At 39.9% G+C, this 24,255-nt stretch overlaps 1 protein-coding gene across 1 annotated transcript; it reads left to right on the forward strand.

Moving 5' to 3' along the window:
• Nucleotides 1-4,081: 4,081 nt before the first annotated feature.
• On the forward strand, nucleotides 4,082-24,087 carry abtb1 (ankyrin repeat and BTB (POZ) domain containing 1). The gene is made up of 12 exons (XM_080444586.1): nucleotides 4,082-4,346; nucleotides 7,110-7,172; nucleotides 7,279-7,334; nucleotides 9,712-9,856; nucleotides 11,443-11,602; nucleotides 11,699-11,744; nucleotides 13,683-13,799; nucleotides 15,253-15,365; nucleotides 15,484-15,582; nucleotides 16,084-16,251; nucleotides 16,641-16,841; nucleotides 19,888-24,087. Exons 1-12 carry the CDS (start codon nucleotides 4,291-4,293, stop codon nucleotides 20,092-20,094), a joined length of 1,431 nt encoding a protein of 476 aa, XP_080300712.1. The 5' UTR covers nucleotides 4,082-4,290; the 3' UTR covers nucleotides 20,095-24,087.
• The last annotated feature ends 168 nt before the right edge of the window (nucleotides 24,088-24,255 follow it).

The raw sequence follows: 24,255 nt of genomic DNA on the forward strand, positions 1-24,255 counted from the left end.
TTGGTGAGGTGAAAAGTGCGGTTTTCTCTTCTTTTTTTATAAGGTCAAACAATTTCTACATCCACAATAAACCACATAAGTAGTACTGAACAAGCTACTAAGTGACGGCTAGGTGGTCAGTGACTTGTTGCATGGATGTTTCAGTATATCACATTTACCATGATAAATCAGCCTCACTAATTTGAAAACATTTCATCTTAAATGTCAGACGCAGTCAGATGCTGCAGACCAGGCTTCCTCTCCTGGCTGCACCTTAGTTTCCACCAACAGAAACTAAACCACTGTGACCACACAGAAGTCAGAACATAGAAGTTGGAGGCTGGGGGCTCGCTGAGTTTGAAAGGTGTGAACACTATTCGCATGCACATCCTACATATTCGATGTCTGCTGCTATGATGTCTTTATTGCAGTACAGAGTTGGTGGTACTCTGCCTTTTTTCTTCTTTTTTTGAGTACACACTTCATGTTTAAATTTGATACTACTCTGCTTCGATGTTTGATATGTTTCTCCGCTATTCTTCTTATTTATGTAATTTCTATTTGGGTAGCTTGCACAAAAATAAATTCACACACTCTTATATACCTGTAAACTTGTGATGTGACAAATAACATGACATTGAAGGATAACATATTTATAGACACCTGAGAGTCTTAAGGTAGTTTTTTTTATCCTGTATCTGTGGGGGATATAATGATTTTTATTGTATTTTTCTCTTTTACAAGAGAGGCTTGGCCAAGGTAGCAAATAAAAATCACCACATATTAAAATACAACATTATGCAACATGAAAATACTGCCTGTAGTGACAAAGTCCTAATACTATAAGCATTATGGTGGCTGCTGATAAGATCCATTGTTTAGACGTGTGCTCTTAAAAAACAATGTCAGTCATTTTCATACAGTTTATAATAACGCATAGCCTAAAATTGTCCGTCGCTCTCAATAACTTGAATTTGAAGAACATTCAAAGAAAATACAGCCCAGAAACGTGAACACAGTCAAAAATGGTTTGCTTCCTTCTACACCAGTATCACCTGTGCTGTGCTTGATTGGCCTGTGGCATAATATACCTATGTCCAGCCTTGGCCTTGACCAAATGCCCTTTATAGTGACAGAGTAAAATAATAGGACCAACATCAGTATAACTCTTACACTGGGTAAGGTACACATTATGTTTGAATGTTGTCTGAATCTTCTGTAGTGTACAGTATATTCTCAACAACAATCTGGGGATTGGACCTGAGAATGTACTTTCACTAGATAGTCATGTGTGAAGGTGATTGAAGTGCATCTGACATTAGTCCTGCACATCACCTCTATTATTATCAACTTCATGGTCATGTACAACCTCCCATCATTTACAGTTTTTAAGAATGGGGAAAAGAGTAGACATACATAGAAAGAAACAAAGGAAAACAGGCCAGAAGTGTCAAATATTCCTAATAGTTAATATAGGTTGGTGCATGGTTAAAAGAAGAGAATGGAAATGGGATGAGACTTAAAATAGTAGATATAGTAACTGATATACATTATCAGTGATGGAAGAAGTACTCACATGTTTTACTTAAGTAAAAGTATAAATACTGCAATGTAGAAATACTCTGTTGCAAGTAAAATTCCAGTATTCAAAATGTACTTGAGTAAAAGTACAAAAGTATTGGCCTCAAAATATACTTAAAGTACCTAAAATAAAAGTACTCATTGTGCAGAATGTTCCATTTCACAAGTTCAAAGTGTATAAAAGTCTTTTGAAAATACAAGCTCACAATGCGTTGCATCGCAACCCATTGTGAGCTTGTAGATCGAGCTTGTAGATCGCTTGTAGATCGTCTATAAGTAACTATAGTGACTAAAGTTTTCAAATAATTATAGTGGAGTAAAAGTATAATATTTGCCTCTAAGATGCAGTTGAGTAGAAGTAAAATACTGAAGAAATACTGAAGAAAGTTAAAAAAAAACCTCAAAATTGTACTTAAGTAAAGTAGGCTACTTGAGTAAATGTACTTAGTTACTTTACACCCCTGTAGTGTACATATGTCTCATAGTTTAAAGAGCAATATGAAGCTGTATCTGATATAGTAATATATCCTGCAGATCAAGTCTATGAAGCTGTACAAGTGGAGTCACTGCTACCTGCAGGTCTATTCTAAAAATAACCTGGACAGGAAGTGTACGGATGCCACAGCAGAGGCCAGTTACCATGCAGCACTTCTTCCTCATCATGCTCACCAACCTGCACAATGGGTGCTGCAATGGTGTAAAGTAACTAAGTACATTTACTTCAAGTGCTGTATTTTTACTTCACTGGATTATTTCCAGTTTTCAGTACTTTTACTTCTACTCCACTACATCACAGAGGCAAATATTTTTCTCCACTACAATCATTTGAAAACTTTAGTTACTAGTTACTTTGTAGATTTAGATTTTGATTACAAAACATACATTAACCACTTCAGCCCTATATACATTTCAGCCATTTGAATATAGCAGATCTACAAGCTCACAATGTGTCACCATGCGAAGCATTGTGAGCTTGTAGATCTGCTATATTCAAAAGATGTTTTATACATTAGAAAACTGAAATGGGTTCTCCTGCATGAGTATGACTTTTAGTACTTTAAGAATATTTTGACGCCAATATTTTTTTACTTTTACTCAAGTAAATATTGAATTATTGTAACAGAGTATTTGTACAGTATTGATACTTTTACTTACAGTAAGTTAAAAATGTTAGTACTTTTCCCACCACTGCCTGTGGTCCTTATTGCACCACCTAAATCTGCTGCCACCTGCTGGTAGCTGAATGAAATTGCCACTTCATGAAATGTACATGCACACAGGGTCACAGAGAATGTTTTATCCACAAGTTTCCTAGGGCGTTATGGGCATCAATTCCTGTCGATTTGATCAGGTATCAGGGATCAAATCGACAGGAAGTGATGCCCACAACGCCCTAGGAAACTTGTGGATAGACAAATACATAACTTAAATGCCTCAAACACTAACTTTTTTGTATATTTACCAATTTAAATTGAAATGAGTTGTCAAATTGTGTTTATCACAGTACATGCACAACATATGAACTATTTTTTTCAACAACGTAATTTTATTTATTTTTATTTGTATTGATCTTATTTTTTTCCCGGTACGAATACCATTCAGAACAGCTTGCATATTTACAGTGGTGGAAGAAGTACTCACATGTTTTACTTAAGTAAAATAATCAATACAACAATGTAGGAAGTACAAAGTGGATTAAAAGTACAATATTTGCCTCTGAGATGTAGTGGAGTAGAAGTAAAATTACTGAAAACTGGAAATACTCCAGTAAAGGAAAAAATACCTCAAAATTGTACTTGAGTACATGTACTTGGTTACTTTACACCACAGCGTATTATTTACATATAACGGACAAGAGACACTAGTTGCCACTGCCAGTACTAAACTGGTTGCCAGATAACCAACTAGCCAATCACAGCGCGACTGGCAGCGCCACGCTCGTCCCTCTGGGCAATGGCATCTTATGGGACCTTTAAACCTCGGGAAAATAGCCGATCTACAAACTCACAAAGCGTGGCGAACGCAACGCGTTGTGGGCTTGTAGATTGGCTATTTTCCGGCCGCGTGACGTCGTCGTGCCATCAGGCTCTGAGACTCCTCCTAGTGTTGCCATGTCCGCTTATTATAAGCGACTTTTTCTGTAAAGGTTTTTGCAAATATTAGTAGTTTTTTGGGTTGGTTTCATACATAAAAGAATAAAAAAGAACTTCCTGTTTTTCCTTTCTACTTACGGTTTGTCGGATTGCCTTGAAACTTCACCCACACATACACTCTCTGAGGCGTGTGTGGGCGAAGTTGCTCTTATAAGCGCATAGCGCCCTGAACATCTAGTAGGTTTAAAGTGCTCAATATTGTGGCCCGTAATGGCTTCTTTTGAGCTTAGATAGGTCCCCATTTCAATGTAAACGTATGTTTTCTCATGCCAGCGATGAAGCTCCTTTGAATTTGAATGTGCTTATTTCTCTAACAAAATCTGGCAACGCTGACTCCTCCTCTTTCTCCGTCACGTGACGCATAGAAAAGCCTCCGGACCAAAACACTGTGTGGATCCCAGAAGCAGAACAACAGCATCAACAACAACAACAACACGCCAGACCAGAAGAAATACCAGTGAAAGAACGCCAACTTTAGACACGTTAGGGTCGTCAGATCATTAGCAGAACATAGCTGCCATACCCTGTCCGTCAGACAGGCCGTTTCAATGCATCACAGGGCAGAGGAAAGAAGATCATGGACGCGTACGACTTGTTTACAAGTTGCAAGAAGGGCGACGTTTCTAGAGTCAGGTAGGAAAGTAGACGTTGTGATGACGGGCTTGTGGTTTTTATCCGTATGTATGTATGCACCCTAAATGCATGATGCATCTAATAACATCATGTTTAGATTACTTGGTGCATGGTCAATCATCACACGTGCACGTGAACTTGGCCTTGGTCTGCTGGACATTTGCAACTATAAAGCTAGCTAAACTATTTAAATGTTATTATGGGGGAAATGAGCTCTTAATTAACCTTTAATCCAATGATGATGACACACATCAGCCAATGGAAACAGAGATATCCTGCATCATGATCAGATCAATGTTCCTGATCACTGCCATCAGCTTCAAAGTAGGTCAACTAACTCACACACAGCAGAGGTCTGCTAGCTGTTAAAGGGATATTTCACTTTAATCAAAGATTTGGGTCATTTTATCGTCTACTCAGGTATTTGTGAGCCCCCCAGACAGTTTTTAAGTTGCTTGATTCAGTATTTAGATATTTGACATTCATTTTTGGTATTCATTTTATCAGACCCTTCCTATACAAACCCATTATAACTTCAAACTCCATTTTTAACATGTTAGATCATGAATGATCAAAAACACCCGTCCTTGGTTCTGGTGACTCACCCTGCCCTCCTAATATGTGAGGGGCCGTGTTCTTTCGATTACTTTTTCATTTACTTAATTTAATGTTTTTTATTGTATTATTATTATTATTATTATTTTCAAAAAATAATATTAAAAATAAATGAAAAAGTAATTGAAAAAAATATGGTCTCCTCACGTATTGGAAGGACAATATCAGTCACCAGAACCAAGGACGGGTGTTTCTGATGAATCTAACATGGTTAAAATGGAGTTTGAAGTTACAATGGGTTCGTATAGGAAGGGGGCGTGTCTGACAAAATGAATATCAATTATCTAAATACTGAATCAAGCAACTTAAAAACTCACAAAAGCCTGAGTAGACGATAAAATGACCCAAAAATGTTTTGAAAGTGAAATATCCCATTAACGTTAGCCAAGCAGTGGTGGAAAAAGTAGGCCTATACTCACATTTTTTACTTAGGTAAAAGTATCAATACTGCAATGTAGAAATGCTCTGTTAAAAGTAAAAGTCCCGGAATTCAAAATTTACTTGAGTAGAAGTAAAAAAGTATTGGCATCAAAATGTACTTCTTCAAGTACCAAAAATAGAAAGTGCTCATTATGCAGAATGTCCCATTTCATAAAATGTATATAAAATCTTTTGAAAATAGCAAATCTACAAGCTCACAATGCGTTGCATGGCGACACATTGTGTGCTTGTAGATCTGCTATTTTCAAATGGCCGAAATATGGGGGTTGAAGTGGATAATGTTTGTTTTGTAATAATAATCAAAATCTACAAAGTAACTTGTAACTAAAGCTGTCAAATAATTGTAGTGGAGTAAAAGTATAATACTTGCCTCTGAGATGTAGTGGAGTAGAAGTAAAAGTACTGAACATTGTAAAAACTCATTAGCCAAGTAAACAAGTTTGTCAAATATGGGGCAAAAGTTGTTACATAGCCATGTAAACATCTCAACTTACTAGACCAGTGGTTCTCAAACTGTGGGTCGGGACCCCCAGGGGTGTCCCCACATTTATTTATTTATTTATTTATGTTTGGGGGGGGACAGTAAATGAGACCTTTTTAATAAAATTAAAAAAAGGCAAAAGCTGATCTACAAGTTCAAGCGTTTTGATATTTTCACAATATTTATCTGTTGAACCGAGTCAAGCTAAAATGTATTGCCTCAACTCCTACAATTCTAAGTGCTTGTCAGGGTGGGGGGGGGGGGGGTCCCCTGTTCAAGTATTTTCAAATATGATTATTTTGGGGGGGTCCCCAGTTCAAATATGATTCTTTTGGGGGAGGTCCCCAGTTCAAATAATGATTTTATATATATATATATATATATATATATATATATATATATATATATATATATATATATATATATGTGTCACAGGTAGATTGGCATTCCAGGTAGATTGGAAGTGGAGCGCTTGTTTTTAGGCTCGGGACGGGGCTGCGATGCGAGGAGAACGACAACATGAATATACATACATACTGGCTTCAGTGGCGCACTTCGATAATCATTGGACTCCCCATCCACTATCACTGGGAGTCTGGGTTTGACTCCCGCTCGGGACATTACTTTTTCAAACAACCGCGGACTCTTTTTTTTCGCCGATAAAGTATAGTTTTGGACCATGACGGAGGCGCTCCGACTAAGGAGACCTTGAGGCCAAGGAGTCGCGCCCGAGCGCCTCCAGGCGCGAGTGCCCGCGACGACCGGCCGATGGTCTCCTAGTCGACTAAGCGCCGTCCGAGTTATGTACCGATAGGCACAGAATAGTAAATGATGTTGTGGGGACTGCGTTTGCCCCGCTATGGTTTGCCCCAACTGCCACTCACTGCACTAACATAGCCCGCCAGCCCCGCCTCCTCAGTCTCGCCCCCTTGTTCGCGGGTGTGTGCGCGCGCGCGTGCATGTGCGCGTATGCGTGCATGTGCGCGTATGCGTGTGTGCGTGCTCGTTTGTGTGCGTGTGCATGCGTGCGTGTGTGGTGTGGGACTCATGTGTGGCTTGCATTGCCCTCTGGCGTTGGTTCTACAGAATTGCCTGGGGGGCGGACGGGCGGTGAAAACAAGCGCTTATTTTCCATTCTACCTGGAATGCCAATCTACCTGTAACATATATATATATATATATGTGTGTTAATGCCAATAATAGTTTTATTTTTGCTTCCTCGTTAGGTATCTTGTCGAACAGAGAGATGTGGACCTCAATCTAAAAGATAATTGGGACAGTACCCCGTTGTAAGTACAATATGTTCAATTAAGGACATTCTCTGGTCCTCACATGTAGCGTCATTAGATTACCCTGATGGTTATCATTTGAAATGTAACCATGTATTTCCTCCAGGTATTATGCTTGCCTCTGTGGCCATGAGGAACTGGTCCAGTATCTGTTGGCTACTGGTAAGTTTGTTTTTCTAATTACTTCCTTGTTTGGCATGTAACTGTAACTGCATAAAAAGTACACCAGTGCTGGTGCCAGGCACAACACATCGGGAAAGCACCTGTGTCATCTTAGAGTTCTTTGGCTATTCTATCTACAAGCTCATAGCCGCGCTATGAGCTTGTATATCTGCTATTTTTTTTAAATCATGAAAATGTGTGCAAATCTTTGAATATATTTATTTTTCAAAGCGAACATTTTTAATCAAATCTTTGCTTCTGGGGGTCCCTGGAACAAAATATTTTGAGATGGGGGAGCAGAGCCAAGTACATTTTGGGGGTCCTTGACATTAAAAAGTTTAAAGCACCACTGATATAGTAGCAACATAAGATTTTTTCAGAAAACTGATAGGATTTAGAAGACAGTTTTAGAATCGGCCTCAGGTCTTAATGGCTTAAACACATGAACCCTAGTGTCCCTTTTTTGGGGCAAACATTTGGTGAAAATGGCAGATCTACAAGCTCACAACGTGTCGTGAGCTTGTACCTTGTAGGGCTGTTTGCTGCAAAGAGCTTTGGTATAGAGCAAAAACAGGAAGGGGCCTAGTTTAGAGCCCTGGGGCACTCTGGTCAACTATGTTTGGTATGCATGGTTTAAATAGTTTTCAAACAGAGCAAATACACACTTTGGACGTCGATCCAGTTTGGGGGAAAACATAAAAAACAAAACAAATAAACCTGATCTTCAGTTTGACCTTTCATGTTTGCTTCAGGTCAGAGGTCATGTTGCCAGATTAAAGACTATTGTCAGTAATTGTGAGTCTATCTAAAACTGTTTTAGTGTTATAGTGGAAAATATGTCATTGTGACTGATGAGCTTGCCTTGAACTTCCAAAACTTTGTACCCTACTGAGCTCTCCAATAGATAGGGTGGAATAGCTCAGACATAGAACAAATATTTTCTTCTTAGTTTCGAGTAAATTGCAGTATTTATGACAACGTTATGGCTGAAAAAGATTTAGACCTTTTTTGTAACCTTTTGATTTTGACCCTTGTAGCCCCAAAAATGTATCAGGTTTTCTAGGGACCATTTGCTGACCTGTCCTGAAAGTTTCATGTCATTTTGTGCTGGTATTTTCCTATAATAAATCTGCTGACAACAAGCAGGCATTCAAACCGGACAAAAACAATACCGGGACCATATTCAGGAAACGGCTGCATGTAGTAAAAGACCTCTCATTCTTCAAATAATGGACATTGAAATATGATCACAAGATACTGCAGTTAGGGCTGTCACGATTACAGATTTAAGTTGCCGATGATTAATTGTCACTCAAATAATTGCGATTAATGATTTAATTGTGTGTGTGGCCATTGAACGTTGGAACATTAACAAAACAACAATTTTATGCATGTAAAAAAAGCTGATCTACAAGCAACGCGTCACAAACGCGTTGTAAGCTTGCGTTGTAAGCTTGTAGATCTGCTACAGTATTTCTGCTTTTTTAACATTTGAACATGTATGACAATTTCAACATGGAAACGATTATGCAAAAATAATTGCGACAATCTCAAATAATTGCGGCAATCTCAAATAATTGCGATTAGACGATTATGTAATAATTGTGACAGGCCTAACTGTAGTGTAGCATGGTAAACCCTCCCTCCGGAAATCTCATTTCCATTTGATTCCAGGAGTGAGTCTGGCCTGATCGCCCATTCTGCAATAGTGGCTGTGGGCTGGAGTTGGGCGGGAGTAATACCGTTGACTGACAACCCCTTCAGCCAATGATCGTTTTTCCCCTTCAGCCAATTGCAGTGCATTTTTACCACCTCCGCGACTAATGTGACGCAACGGGACTTTTGAGATGGCCATGCCCAAAATAGGTTGCCTTATTCGGATACATGCGTGTCACTGCCCGCCCCTGCCGGTTCTCTGAATTTTTATTTTTAAATAGGCTCTGTCATGATTAATCGACCACATATATGAAGTTAAACAACTAAATTCTATCCAAACGATATCTTATAAGTAAATTCCGTGCCTCAAAAAATAAGTTTGAGAGCTTTTTGAAGTTCTAAAACAGCGGAGAAAACTGCCCACAGAAACAATGGCTGCCGTTCGTGTTTGGTCGGCTGCACTCAGGCTGCACTCGGGTCCATTCGGGCTCACTCGAACTCGCCACCTGATTGGCCAGCTTTTGCTGTCAATCACAGAACGATGAGCGACGACACTGATAGGCTCGGTTTTTTGGTAATGCGCTAGAAACGCCCATACAAGCCTTCAGGCCAGACTCACTCCTGGAATCAAATGGAAATTAGATTTCCGGAGGGAGGGTTTACCAGGCTAACTGTAGTGTACTATGGCTGAAGTTTTTCTTTTCACATTCTTTGTTTTCAGGTTCCAAGTGTGAAGCCAACACATTTGACGGGGAAAGGTGTATGTATGGTTCCCTGAGTGACTCCATCCGACGCCTGCTCAAGGAGTACAAGTGCATCACGACCCAAACCATGCAACGTGACTATATTGACTACTTCATGCACACGTAAGGATCCAGTGGCTGGCGTCTACGCATGGGAAATGTAATTAAAGTTGCACTTAAAGGGACATTTTACTTTCAAACATGTTTGGGGTCATTTACATCTACTCAGGCTATTGTGAGCACCCCGGACAGTTTTTAAGTTGCTTGATTCAGTATTTTATTCGTTTTATCAGACACGCCACCTTCCTATACAAACCCATTGTAACTTCAAACTCCATTTTAACCATGATAGATTCCTCGAAAACACCCGTCCTTGCTTCTGGTGACTCATACTGCCCTCCTAATACGTGAGGGGCCATGTTTTTTTGATTACTTATTTCATTAATTTCACTTTTTTTAATTGTATTTTAATTTTTAACACATTGAATGCCAGTCGCGTAGATCTACGCAAACCTATTTAAAGCCGCAGCGTGCCAGTCGCGTAGATCTACGCGAACCGCCGATTCCCATTGAAATTGCCCCAGGTGCACTTTCCGAATTGTTTTGATCCATTTCCGTTTCCGGTCGGAAACAGAATTATTCGGGTTCCGTTTTTTTCGATCGTATCCGCTTCCTGTCTGGGATCCTGTTTAAAACTCGATTTTCTCGGTTGTTGTTTTTCTCCTCGCTGATCACTGTTTAGCGTTGATCGGCTGTATCTTCAAGATGGCGGCTCGCATTTGGAAACTGTTTTCGCTGGCCGTTTCTCACGGATCCGCTGTGTGTTTAGAACCAAATGAACGCGCACTTTTAACTTATTTAGCGAGGTCTGTGGCGACATGAAAAAAACAAAAAAACAACAATAAAACGCTGGCACTGGTGAGTACATTATGAGATTAAACTCTGGCATGGAATGTGTTAATTTCCCCCAAAAATGTAAAAAAGTAATTAAAAAGTAATTGAAAAAACACGGTCACTTACTCATTGGACAATATCAGTCACCAGAACCAAGGACGGGTGTTTTCGAGGAATCTATCAAGATTAAAACAGAGTTTGAAGTTACAATGGGTTTGTATAGGAAGAAAATGATGATGAGAAAATGGTCTGGGGTGCTCACATAACCCTGAGTAGATGTTAAAACAACCCCAAACATGTTTGAAAGTGAAATATCCCTTTTACCCATTAAATCTTTATCTTCATATAATTGGTCCTTAAAGGGGGCCGATATATCCTAATACTCATTATAAGATGTCATGGCACAATTTTCACTGGCTATTTACTCTGCGTCTCATTGGTGGACTGTGGACAGTTCAGAAACCTGCCTACCAATGGCATCATTGATGGGGATTCCAAGCAAATAGAAACTACCTCCTTTCTCTTCCTGGAAAGGTAGCGTGCTGAAAGAGAAGACATTGTTCTTGCACTAATAAAAAAAATCTTGTTTGAAATGACCAAACCTGTCTACTGATGATGTCACTGGTAGGCAGGTTTCTGAAATGTCCACAACCCTCCTGAGACACAGAGTGGGTAGACAGAAATGGTGATCTTATAACGATAGCGAGTACCAATTATATGAAGATGAGGTTAAACATTTCTAAACCCATTTTCTGAGCTTTGATACTTTGCTCATGCTGTGTGCTTACGTTCATGTGGCTTTTTTGATGTATCAGGTTACTTGAGCAGGGTCAGTTCAGTGATGTCAAGTTTCTGGTTCATGGAGAGACGTTTCGGGCTCACCGCTGTGTTCTCAGCGCACGCTCAGAGTACTTCACCGCTATGTTTGAAACTAAATGGAAAGGAAAGGACATGATCACCCTGAAGCATCCTTTGGTAAGGAACTAGCCTACACTAGCTCTGTGGTTATTTGCTTGTACTTTGTATTCCCATTAGATTAACATGGCTAATATTTTGCCGTTTTGATTTCAGATCAACTCTGCAGCCTTTGGGGGCATCCTGCAGTATTTCTATACAGGTGAGTGTGCGTGAACGCTGACATTATGTTCTGTCACATCTTGTTATTCTATTATTAAGACTTTCCCAGTAAAACTGCATTCTGTATTTGTTAGTACCATAAAGCCATATGTGGTTGGAAATTGAAGACTTGTGATGCCAATAAATGTCTTATAAATAAATAAATACAATTATAAATATTGTTAGATATCCAATCACTCCTGATTGGATAAAATTGGTATCCTGACCTGAACATGTATTTTCTGCTTCTAAACATTACTGAACATTCTATAGCAGTGGTAGGAAACAGGTGGCCCGTGGGCCAGAACTGGCCCGCCAGTGATAATATCTGGCCCGCAAATGATTTTGTAAATAATTTACTATAGCTGACTGATAGTCCAGGTAGGATATGGACAGCAATATCTGTGCATTGATGAAACCGGGTAGGATGAACAAATAGTGAAAACACAACATTCAAAGAATGAAAATAGAACAGTCACCATCCTCTCTCACGTTTAAAAAACAAACCAAAACGGCTTTGTTTGTCTCCATTCTAAGAGACCTTGAACCATGAAAGAGTTCTTGTTGGAAAAGGAGTATGACTCTCTTGTCTCCAGATAAAAATGTTCCTTTGAAACTTTTTCAAGGATGGGGCCGGCACAAAATGATTACACAAGCATGTCTGTATGCACCTGTAACATTTGATTCCACGTGCATTTCTATCAATTGTTATACCACACACATATTTATTTTATTTGTTAACTTTTATAACAATGTAGTTATATAGCTATATAAGGTGGTTCGTTCCAGGTTCTATAGACGGTGAATCTATATGGGGTCTGAAGGGGTCCGCGATGTTTCGCGCGGCTCCCAACACTCCCAGGGGTTCCGCGAGAGGGTCCGTGGACCCCCAGGGGGTCCCTCATGTATTATTTTTTTTCATTACTTAATACATACAGACGGAGGGACTAACAAACGCAAAGCCCCGTAGCCCCCCAAGACTCTAGTTTTATATATTTTACTTAACAAAAGCATATCAATTGCACCTCCTTTAACTCATTGACTGCCAGAGTTAAAACCTCGTTCATAGCAGCCCTTGCCAGCGATTTTCGTGTTTTTTTGTTTCGTTATTTTGTTATTTAATTCACATCTAGAAAGTCTACCTTGACACTTGAATCGTTTTGATCGTTCCACCACCAGAGAGCAGCACATACCAAGCTTGATCGCCTCTCGATCACACTCGCCCCCTCCCAGACCCACTCACACAGTGAAACACATGAACCGGAAGTGAAATGTCTCAAATGTCTGTTATCGGCGAAAATTACTTTGTGATACAAACGGGGATGACTGTTCGTCACCCAGACCATAGATTATAGGAGGGGAGGTCTCCGATCGCTTTTCATAGCGTGTGAAAAACCGTTTGTTTCCCTATTATGGTCGAAAATGACTGGGGGGAAAAATGTAAAACCGAAAACGGAACCCAAGTCATGGAACCGGATGCAGTGGTGGTTGAAGTAAGTGGAACCCGAAACTTAGCCTGATTCATAACAGAATAGCGTGATCAGAGCATAAAGATCAATAAAGACGTTAGATCGCATTAATGCGATCCTGGCGGCCAAGCGCGCTATTTATTAGATCGCGTTAATGCGATAATGGCGGCCAATGAGTTAATGGAAAAAATGGTCTATGTTTATGTACAATATATGGCTAAAGCTGTGAGTAGTTAGGATACTTCAGGTAGGATACTTTATTGGCAGTGTAAAAAAAGTCGACAGTGTCATTCATTAAAAAACGTGAAAAAAAGCAGTAGCTTGTTTCCATTGTGGTCCAATGTAGGTAGGTACTGTAGGATACTTTATTTAGGAGTACATAGTGAAATGTATTAAAAGGTGGCATGGTCCTTTTAAATTGACCCATAGGACGGATGGATATTGATGTTTTCTCAATGTTTGACTCGTAGGACGGATGGACATTGACGTGAGCCTTGTGGAGGACTGCAAACGGCTGGCTAAACAGTGCAAGATGGGAGACCTCATTGAAGACCTGGAGATTAAGTGTAAACAGGTGTATGAATTTGGTAAGTCACGCCTTTTGCACATGTTTACAGTTGAAACATAGGTGAACTTTCAAAATACACCAAAAGATGCATCCTGTTGACACACGCACACGCACACGCACACGCACACGCACACACACTCGCACTCGCACTCACACAGAAGTCTGCTTAATTTGAACCACTTGAACCCTCGGCCTATTGTCCCTATTCTAGGGTGACTATTCTTCAAAAATAGATCTACAAGCTCACAACGTTGCATCGTGAACTTGTAGATGTAGATTGGCTATTTTCGGTGAAGAGATTTGGTGCAGAGGAAAAAAAGGAGGGGGCCTAGTATAAACCCCTGGGGAACTTTGGTCAAAACAGTATATATAGGCCAGGGTTTAAGAGCTCCTCCGTGTTATGAAATAATGACTCATTAGAGCACTGGTGGGCTAAAGGTGGCCCGTGGGCCAGATAATATCAGGACAGGCATATTCGCTTGTAAATAATTTAGAAGTTCTGCCAGACACAGACAGTCCCACATTTAGGCTATAATGTCCAAATCAAGAGTCAACCTGTACTGAAAATGATATCTTTAAAACAAAAGTGTGTTTCTCTCCGAAGAGACCTTGAGCAATCTAAGGGCTCCTGTTCTATGAAAGAGCTCGTTTATTATCTCTGTTTGAAAAGGAGTATGACTGCCTCTAGATAAAAGATTTTTTTTTTTTACTTTTTAATTAACTAAAATGTTCTTACATTCAAGGATGTAGCCTGCACAATATGATCACAATAGTATTTCTATCTGCACATGTAACATACAATATCACACAAATATTTATTTATTAACTTCTATAGCAATACATTTAGTTTTGTATATAAGGCTTTCTCTCACATGTTCCAGTTCTTAAATTAGCCATAAATGATGTTCTGGCCCACCATCTAATGGCTCGGATGGCTCAATCTTACTTGCGACCCCTGCATTAGAGCAGTGGTTCTCAACCAGTGGCCCGGGGACCACCAGTGGTCCTTGAGGGGGTTCCAGGGGGTCCCCAGACAAATAAATAGTTGGGGACCAAATTGACCCTAGTCTGTCTGTAACTCTGAGAGTGTACAAATGGGGTCCATTTGGTTCCATTTGTACACTCTCAGAGTTAAATGAACACTAATGATGATGATACAGTGTAGATTGGGACCCCCAAGAAATCAAAATGGTTGAGTCCCTGGCATATCTTTTCAAATGGGGGTCCGTGTATATCTAAAATCGTAACTTTTCAGGAAATGGAAAAACAGAACCAGTGTTCCAATGTAGCTTTATTTAGTCACAAGCTCTTGCTAATACTTTTCCTTTTGTTCAATATTTATAAAACCCACTGAAAGACTTAACCACCTTCAGTGGTGAGCTTGAAGATAGGAGATTGTTTCTTCCCGACAGCAACGATCGACAATTTTCCTGCTAATTGAAGCCTGCTATCTCCCTGTCTTCTCCTTCCAGTGTCTAATAAACCAGGAACCTGTGTGAAGGTGCTTACCCTGGAACCCCATAACTCTCAGCTACAAGAAGAGATTGCCCAGCTAGCAGATTGTGCACTTCCTGCACAGTTAAGAGTAAGAATATGACAAAAAAAAACGATGATCGATTCTCATTTTATAAATGTTTTTGTAAACCGTTTTTTGGGGGAATTCACTATATTCTATCATGGCTCTTGTGTGAATGTGACTCCAGGTGGGATTTGGTGAGCTTCCCTTTGATGGAATTGACAACTTCCCTAGTTATCATGACATCTGCTTCAGAGTTAGTGGTTATAACTTCCTGTGTCACAAGGTAAGGCACTACACAGTAAAATGCTTAGTGTGCATTTAAGAGTGTCCGTTTGGTTCCATTTGTACTCTCTTAGCAGTTTAAAGAAGTGTAAATTATGTTTTTTATAAAAGAAAGGCGGGGGGGGGGGGGGGGTTCTGGAAAATTTCTTCTAGTGCATGTACAGGATACATGTTTATCCTGTGTATCCTGTATTATGGGTTCTCTCTCCTGATTGGATAAACTTGCTATCCCGACCTGCAAAAGTATTTTCTGTTTACTAAAGAGACGGGGAGACAGTTATTGAACAAACACGCTACTATAGCAATGATTAATGTTGGAATATAAAGCTATTTAACAACTATTTTAACAAAAGAAAATCACTTACTGTACTGCACTTTACATTGAACACTACTGTGTACAGACCTCACATTCACTTTTTAAATGTCATCGGCCAGCTTCATTTGTCCTGTGAAGTTGAGTATTTGTGTGTGTGTGTGTGTCTACGTGTCCCTGCATGTTCAGGCGTTTTTCTGCGGACGCAGTGACTACTTCAAAGCCCTGCTGGAGGACCACTTCAGTGAAGGAGAAACGTTGCCGTCCCAGCCCAGCACGCCGGTGCTCACCCTGCACAACATCTCCCATGAAATCTTCATTCGCATTCTCTACTACATCTACAGTGACGACACAGAGGTGTGTTCAGTCAAATGGACTCCCTGTTATTAGGGGACTGTTTGGTAACACTTGCTACAGTGTTATAAGCTGATCATAATACATAATAAGTATGTTCATAATGCATCATAGAATGTTCATAATGCATCATAGACATGGGATGCATAGCAAGTGTTACCGACTGTTTTTGTAGGTTTTTGTTGTTGTATTGTTTTCCACAAAGGACACATTATTAACCATTCGAACCCTAGCGCCTCTATTCCGGGGTGAAAATGGGGCAACAATGGCCGATCTACAAGCTCACAACAGCTGAGCTTGTAGATCGGCTATTTTTGACAAAGAGATTCGGTGTAGAGGGAAATATTTGGATGTAATGGACCGGTTGTGTTTTTATTTTTTTTTATGTCCAGTTAACTCCAGAGAACGTGTTTGACGTCCTGTGCATGGCTGACATGTACCTGCTGCCGGGCCTGAAGCGCCTGTGTGGGAAGACTCTGGCCAAGACCATATGCCAGGACAACGTGCTGCAGATCTGGAAGGTGGCCAAGCTCTTCCTCTTGTCTCGTCTGGAGGACCAGTGCGCAGAGTTCATGGCCAAGATCATCGAGGGGGTAATTATAATTATAACCAGTGATGGAAGAAGTACTCACATGTGTTACTTAACACATTGGGTGCCAAAACAGTGATTTACCGTGTTTTCAAAGTGTAGCGCTTGGGTGCTGAACACAGGAAAAAAGGTGTTTTCAATGTTTTAGTTTTTTTTAGTTGTTTTTCACAAGGGTGGGGCTAGCGCAACTTTGGAACCACGCACGGTGCCTCTTAAATGGAAGGGACAGATGGATCACCGTGCCAAAAAACCTGGCTTCCGTCCGCTCCCATTCTATCTCCTTGATAAGAACCTCCGGATCTCTGTAACTTTTTACAGTGGTGAAAACGAGTCATTTTCATTCACTCCGCAATGGCGGCTCACGTGAGAGATGTTATTGTTCCAGGCGTTAGCCTGGACCATCCACCATCGTACACGCATCCATTGTTTACATCCGGGTGCTCGTCGTGGAGTCTGCAGCTCTAAACAGCGTAGCGTTACAAACGGTGAGATCTCTGGCACTAAACATACACTGTTTTAATAAAACTCTGGCACCGAATGTGTTAAGTACAAGTATCAATAGTATCAAGTAAAAGTCTGGTATTCAAAATTTACTTGAGTGAAATTCTAGTATAGTATAAAGCCTGGGGCACTCTAGTCAACTATATAGTCAGGGTTTAAGTGGTTAAAGGGATAGTTCACCCAAAAACCTTTTTTCTGTCGATTACTCACCCCATGGAGACCTGAATTCATTGATATTTTTGGGCGGTGAAACCGCCCCTATAAGTGAGATTTGGAAAAATGTACATTTTCCTGCGCTGTGATCTGGGCCCAGGAAATTAGTAGAATTATCCTGCGCTGTGATTGGCCAATCACAGTCTATTCAGGACTGTGATTGGCCAGTGTCACATGACACATGTGCATAGCCCTATATAAGCAACCATAACTTGAAAAAAAACCAAAAATTTGTTTTTTTCAAGTTATGGTTTCGTCCATCATAAAGAGTGTTTCAATAAATGTATTTATCTTTTGTACATGATTGGTTGACTCCATTCAGTATTGTGATTAGCTAGCAAGACACCGCCCACTTCACACAGGGTGTGATTTTTTTGTTCTTTCAGCATTCCTAAACCAATAATTTGATGACCAGCGGACTGGTAACAGCGGTTCCGGTAGGAGACACAAAGGAGACTCTTTGTGTGTCCTACCGGAACCGCTGCCGGTCATCATTATTGGCTTAGGAATGTGACAAAGACTAAAAACTATCCATGAATTCAAGTGCATCAGCCTTTATTGAAGTCGTTGCCAATTCCCCATGTGCACTGTGGTCCCTGATGACACACACACACACACACACACACACACACACACACACACACACACACACACACACACACACACACACACACACACACACACACACACACACACACACACACACACACACACACACACACACACACACACACAGCGACGTGTTGTGAGCTTGTAGATCTGCTATTTTCACTATTTTTTTCCCTCCAATTAATGGATTTTCTTTTTTTTATTAAATTGTTTTAATGGAATTCTTTTTTAACATTTCTTTTTTAATCTTTTGAAAATCTTTTGAAATAATAATGTTTGGGAAACCGTGCCTCCTCCGATCACCAGCCAGCCAATGCTTTGGACATGATCTCTCGCTGGCTTCCCACCCGCCAACACCAACAAGCTGCCAAACTGTGTCTGCTAGAGCGCCCGGCCAAGCCGGAGGCACCGCTGCCAGGAACCCAAGCCAGGTCAATTAAATGGACAAAATGAAATTATAAACAAGGCAATTTTTTGCCTTGTAAAAGTTAATGACTTAAAACTCATGTTTGTGACCCAGCTAGTGGTTTCACACAACAACTGTCTTGTGTGATACAGTACTGGTCTGCTAGGGATATTGTAAAATTTGACTGTTAATTTAACTTGTTGATTGTAGGCTACAAATGGACCCAAATGGACCCTTACATGTTATTTGTAACTCTGAGAGTGTACAGATGTGGACTCTCACGGGCCAATTTGGTTACATTTGTACACTCTGAGTTAAAGTTAGGGCCACGGATAAGGGACAACTTTTTTTATTTACATACTAGTCCATATCTAAACAACATCATCAGTTTCTTGTTTTCATACAAATAAATGGAAATGACTTAAAATGAGACGTTATGAAAAGGTGACCCCTAGTGGTAGCAGAATGGAAGTGCACAGTAATCTCAGACATCAGAAGTGGAGGAAGCTGCTGTTCTGCTGCACTATATTGACAGTACATATATTGCCTATAAATGAACCGTGTAAATGTGTAGCATTTAAAACCAGATATATTTGCAATGCTTTGGAAGCCTCTACTGTAAAAGGTTAAATTAAATGCATATTTATGATTATAAATAGCCTTGTTTATAGGAGTTTAGGGGAGTTTATCAGGGTGGAGTCCTGACATCACAAAACTGCTCCACTGAATGTTGGGGGTGGGGCAGATTTAGCTGTTCAAAAAGCTTTATTCCAACATTTATAAAACATATTTATTTATGAAAATGTGGGGGTGGGATTATAAATGATACTTATAGTATCATTTGCCATAATTGTAATTTTCTAGCATTTAAAATGATCTGTTGCCCTGACATAGACCACAGCATCCGTATTCTGGGGAAAACCTTCGCAGAAACTAGCAGATCTACCAGCTTGTCGATCGGCTATTTTCATGGAAGACAAAATTACTGTGTAGGTCAAATAGTTTGAGGGAAATGTAAAGCAGTGATTCTGATTTGGTTCCAGGGGGTCCACAGCAAAATTAGTAAATATAGCATCACAATCATTTTAACCACTTTATCTATTTATATGATGGCTATTCAAAAATTGCAGATCTACAAGCTCACAGCTTGTGCATTCAGATGGGGGGGGGGGGTCCTTGACATGAAAAAGTTTTGAGAAGCACTGATGTAAAGGTGTCTGAAACATGTCTGTCCGTCCCTCCCTCACACAGCTGGTGGAGAACCCAGAGTTTGAAACATGTCCTCCTTGTCTGTGTGTCTGTCCCTCCCTCCCTCACACAGCTGGTGGAGAACCCGGAGTTCGCCGAGATGATCCGAGAGGACGCGGCGGCCGTGGAGAACCGCCACAAGACGGACTCCATCCCGCTGGTGGACGACATCCGCTTCCACATCGCCAGCGACGTGCAGACGTACAGCGCCATCGAGGAGGCCGACCAGAAGCTGGTCGCCCTGGAGACGCTTCTGGCCAACATCGACCTGGAATGCTGAATGTGCTTTTAGTTTGTTAACCCCCATTCAGACCGGGGAACGCATCTTTGTGTCATTTTAAGATTTCTTTGGGCTATTCAAAAATAGCAGATCTACAAGCTCGTCCCTGTCCCGAACGGCCTTTTCCCATGTTGTTGATGCGCAAGAGGGCGGGTGGGGAGAGAGTCAGCGCACTGAAGTCAAGGCACAGACTACTGTGTTGTTGACGGACAACGGATGCACGCTTATGAGAAACAACAAAAATAAAACCTAGCAAAACAGTTGCGTGCATTAGCGCAAGATGAGGATAAAGGAAACATTGTCTAAATGTCCAGTTTGCTAATTCACAACTACTGTGCCAGATAATCCCCACACCAAGAGAGTAAAAAAATAAAAAACGTTTCAGTCATTATTCAGTCCGACTTCACTGTAGCCTTTTCATAAATTATATTTGTATTTAGGCTGTCCTGAAAGTTTATAATATTTAGAGAAATTTAAAGTTTCAAATACAAAAGTAGTAGTAGTTGTGAATTAGCAAACTGGACATTTAGACTGAATGTTTCCTTTATCCTCATCTTGCGCTAATGCACGCAACTGTTTTGCCAGGTTTTATTTTTGTTGTTTCTCATAAGCGTGCATCTGTTGTCCGTCAACAACACAGTAGTCTGTGCCTTGACTTCAGTGCGCTGACTCTCTCCCCACCGCCCCTTGCGCATCAACAACATGGGAAAAGGCCATTCGCGTCCCTGTCGTATGACGACACCCTTAACACGCTGAAGTATGCCAACAGGGCCAAGGAGATAAAGACCTCGCTGAAGAGCAATGTTGTCACCCTGGACAGTCACATTGGCCAGTATGGATTGATATGTGAAAAACAGCGACAAGAGATTGACGAGTTGACCCGCGGACCCTCATCTCAAAATATTTAGTTCTAGGGACCCCCCAGAAGCAAAGATTTGAGTAAAAAAAAAAGAAGCAGATCTACAAGCTCTTTGCGCGGCTATGAGCTTGTAGATCTGCTATATTTTTAATAGCCAAAGAAATAAAAAAAATTACAGATGTGTTCCCGGTGTTCCGGCCAGTTATACTTATTGTTTTTTGCCCCTGATTTTCTCATCAGCCCAGTAGGGGTGCAACAGTTAATCAATCTAAATGATTTAATCGATTATATAAAAAAACGTTTTCTTTTCTCTTTTTTACCCATAAGACCTGAGGCCGATTCTACAACTGCCTTCCAAATCGGTAGTTCGCACACGCAAGATTTTTCAAAAATAGCAGATGTACAAGCTGGCTGTACGAGCTTGTAGATCTGCTATTTTTGAATAGCCAACGCTAAAATCTAAAATGAAACTGACGCTTTCCCGGTTTGATGAAATTTTTGGGGGCTTTTCTGCCTATAGTGATAGAGTCGAGATTTGACGCGAAACAGGGAAAGAGTGGGTATTGACATGCAGCAAAGGTAAATCGGGAATCGAACCTAGGACGTCAGAGCCTAGATCACAACGCCACGTTGTGGAGCTTTTAGTTTCGGCTGTTTTCGCTATTTTATCGCACGATACAGTTGTATGGCTAAGTGTAAAACAGAGCTTGGTCAGACTAATCGATTTAGTCCATTATTGAAAAAATACATGTCTTTTGTTGATATATAAAAATATATAAGTGCGTCTCGATTATTTGTTAATTCTGAAAAGTAATTGGTTGAACATTTTGGTAAGAAAATAATGGATAGTTGCAGCCCTACAACTCTGTAAGGGTGCGTGGCTCAAAGTCTTTATGCCACAGCTCAGCAGTGAGGCGTGGTTAGCAGGTCCACTGTCGTGGTTGATTCAAGGTGAGCTTGTCAGCAGAGATAATGGAACGTCACTTTTGGCCAAATACCATCTAAAGGGGAGCTTAAAACATCGAACTTAACACCCAGAATGAATGAAACCACAGGTTGGCATATAGGCAAACATTAAACCGCTTTGAAAATGCTACAAATACTGGAGGCGGGCTGTAAATAAGCACTGTTTGTAATATAAATGTTTTTTGTTTGTTTTGGAAGTCCTTCGAAAGAGTTAGGTGTCTGAAGAGATCGGGTGAGAGTAATCTTCCATGGTAAGAGCCGGTAGGATAATGAGAAGCGATGAGGAAAATGTAGTTTTACTTTATATTGTATGTTTTCTATGTTTTAGTTCATTTAGGTCTACAGTATATATTTTTCAAAAGGGTTGACTTTGTTAGAGCCGAGACTTTATTTTAGAGGGAGCCATTTATGTTCGCTGCTGATACCTTTTTTTAAAAAGATTATTCCTAGACCAGATGTTCCCAAAACGTACAAATATACATTTATGAATGACTCACTTAAGCCCTATTTTAAAATGTACAACCTCAGTTTGTCGCATTGTGAGCTTGTAGATCTGCTACTTTCACTAATTGTTTTCTGAACATGTTTTGAAAAATCTTTTTTGAAGAAATTGGGGGGAAAAGTAGGAAAGAAAAACTGGCCCTATGTTTGGGAACACTTATCCTAGGGAAATGGATCTTGGACATAAAATATCAAATCATTTTATAGTCTAATGTTTATACAAGATGGGTAATGATTAAATTGAGTACCTATTATATCATCCAGTTTGCATTATGAGTGCATGAATGCAGTTCATAGTATGGCAGATAGAATGGAGACTAGCTACCTACGTCGAGTAGCTTCCATCTTAAACATAATAACCTGAAAATAGCTTAGCCTGATAGGGTAGTTTTGAGCATTGCTGTGGTTTTCAAATCGTACCCACGGTGTGTGTATATTGTGAATATTCAGCACTTTAATTTTCTTTTTCACGGAAACGGACAAAGGCATCGTTAACATGTGATAATTATCAATTGACTATATAGTAGTCATTTGTATAATCCTCCAGAGTGACATAAGATTCCACAATAATATCACAAGTCACCTAATATAATATAATGACAGACAACAGAAAAACAGTTGAATACAAAATAAATATGTTTTCTGCTGGGCCTTATTTGGATACTCTTCTACGATTCACCGCACTTCACAAGTATAACATTCCTGTGCTGTGTAGAGCAGTGGTTCTCAACCTGTGCGTCGGGACCCCCAGGTGGGTCCCCCATGATCTTTTTGGGGGTCCCCAGATGACAGTGAAGTACAGTAAATTTAAGGACTAAAGACCTTTTTAATACCTTGCCTCCAAAGAAGGAAAAAATAACATAACATAACAAAAGTAATCAACAAACTATACTATAAAAACTGGTCAAACATTTGGCCAAATTGTCAAATGATATAAGAGGCAAAAATTGTGAAATTGTGAAAATAGCCGATCTACAATCTCAAAACGAGGCGTTGTGAGCTAGTAGATCGGCTATTTTCACAATATTTATCTGTGGAACCGAGTCAAACTAAATGTAATGCCTCAACTCCTTCAGGGGGTCCCCAGTTCAAATATGATTATTTTAGGGTGTCGCGACATGAAAAGGTTGAGAACCACTGGTGTAGAGGCTGGGTGGCATGGACAGAATCTAATAATCTCCATTATTTTGACCAAATACCTTTATCGATATGGTGATGATAATATGGTATTGTGACGATAATAATGCATTATCATAATAATATAACAATAATGATAATAGCAAAATAGCCGATACAAACTGGTTGTAGATTGGATATTATTGCAATTTAATCTTTATAATAAGTTTAAATAGGGCTTAAATGATTGAGCCCTCCTTATGCCATATTATACGATATCCAAAATATAAAACGATATCTAGTCTCATCATGATATCGATATGTCATTCATATTGTATAGCCACACTTGCTTTACTCTAAAATATGAATGAACTGTGTTCATGCCCTAAATGTAAATGAATGTCCTGCTACTCTGGGAAACTACCACCATTTATGTCTGTTATGAAGTGTCATTTAACTTGGAGGACAGTGGATATGAGCATTATGTTTTTTCATAAATGTTTGTGACCCAAATAAAAAATGAATACATGCATAATGTCTGGAGCCAGTATTTGAATTTACAAAGTAAACCTTTTTGAAAATCAAACGTTAAGATAACTCTTTTCAATATCCATCCAATATGTGATTTCAGAATACTGTAGTTTTTTTTAGAAAATAAAATCTATATTATTTATATAAGTAATAGGTATTACTTTAAAAGTTTTGTTTATTCTTACATA

This window comes from Gymnoscopelus braueri (assembly GCF_963280865.1).
Source record: "Gymnoscopelus braueri genome assembly, chromosome: 12".
NCBI classification, from domain to species: Eukaryota; Metazoa; Chordata; class Actinopteri; order Myctophiformes; family Myctophidae; genus Gymnoscopelus; species Gymnoscopelus braueri.

Excerpts from the sequence above, each read along its gene's own strand:
- abtb1 (XM_080444586.1), top strand. The coding sequence starts at position 4,291 with ATGGACGCGTACGACTTGTTTACAAGTTGCAAGAAGGGCGACGTTTCT. Across the intron at positions 13,800-15,252 it reads TAAACAGGTGTATGAATTTG|TGTCTAATAAACCAGGAACC; the intron begins GTAAGTCACGCC and ends TTCTCCTTCCAG. Across the intron at positions 16,842-19,887 it reads TGGCCAAGATCATCGAGGGG|CTGGTGGAGAACCCGGAGTT; the intron begins GTAATTATAATT and ends TCCCTCACACAG.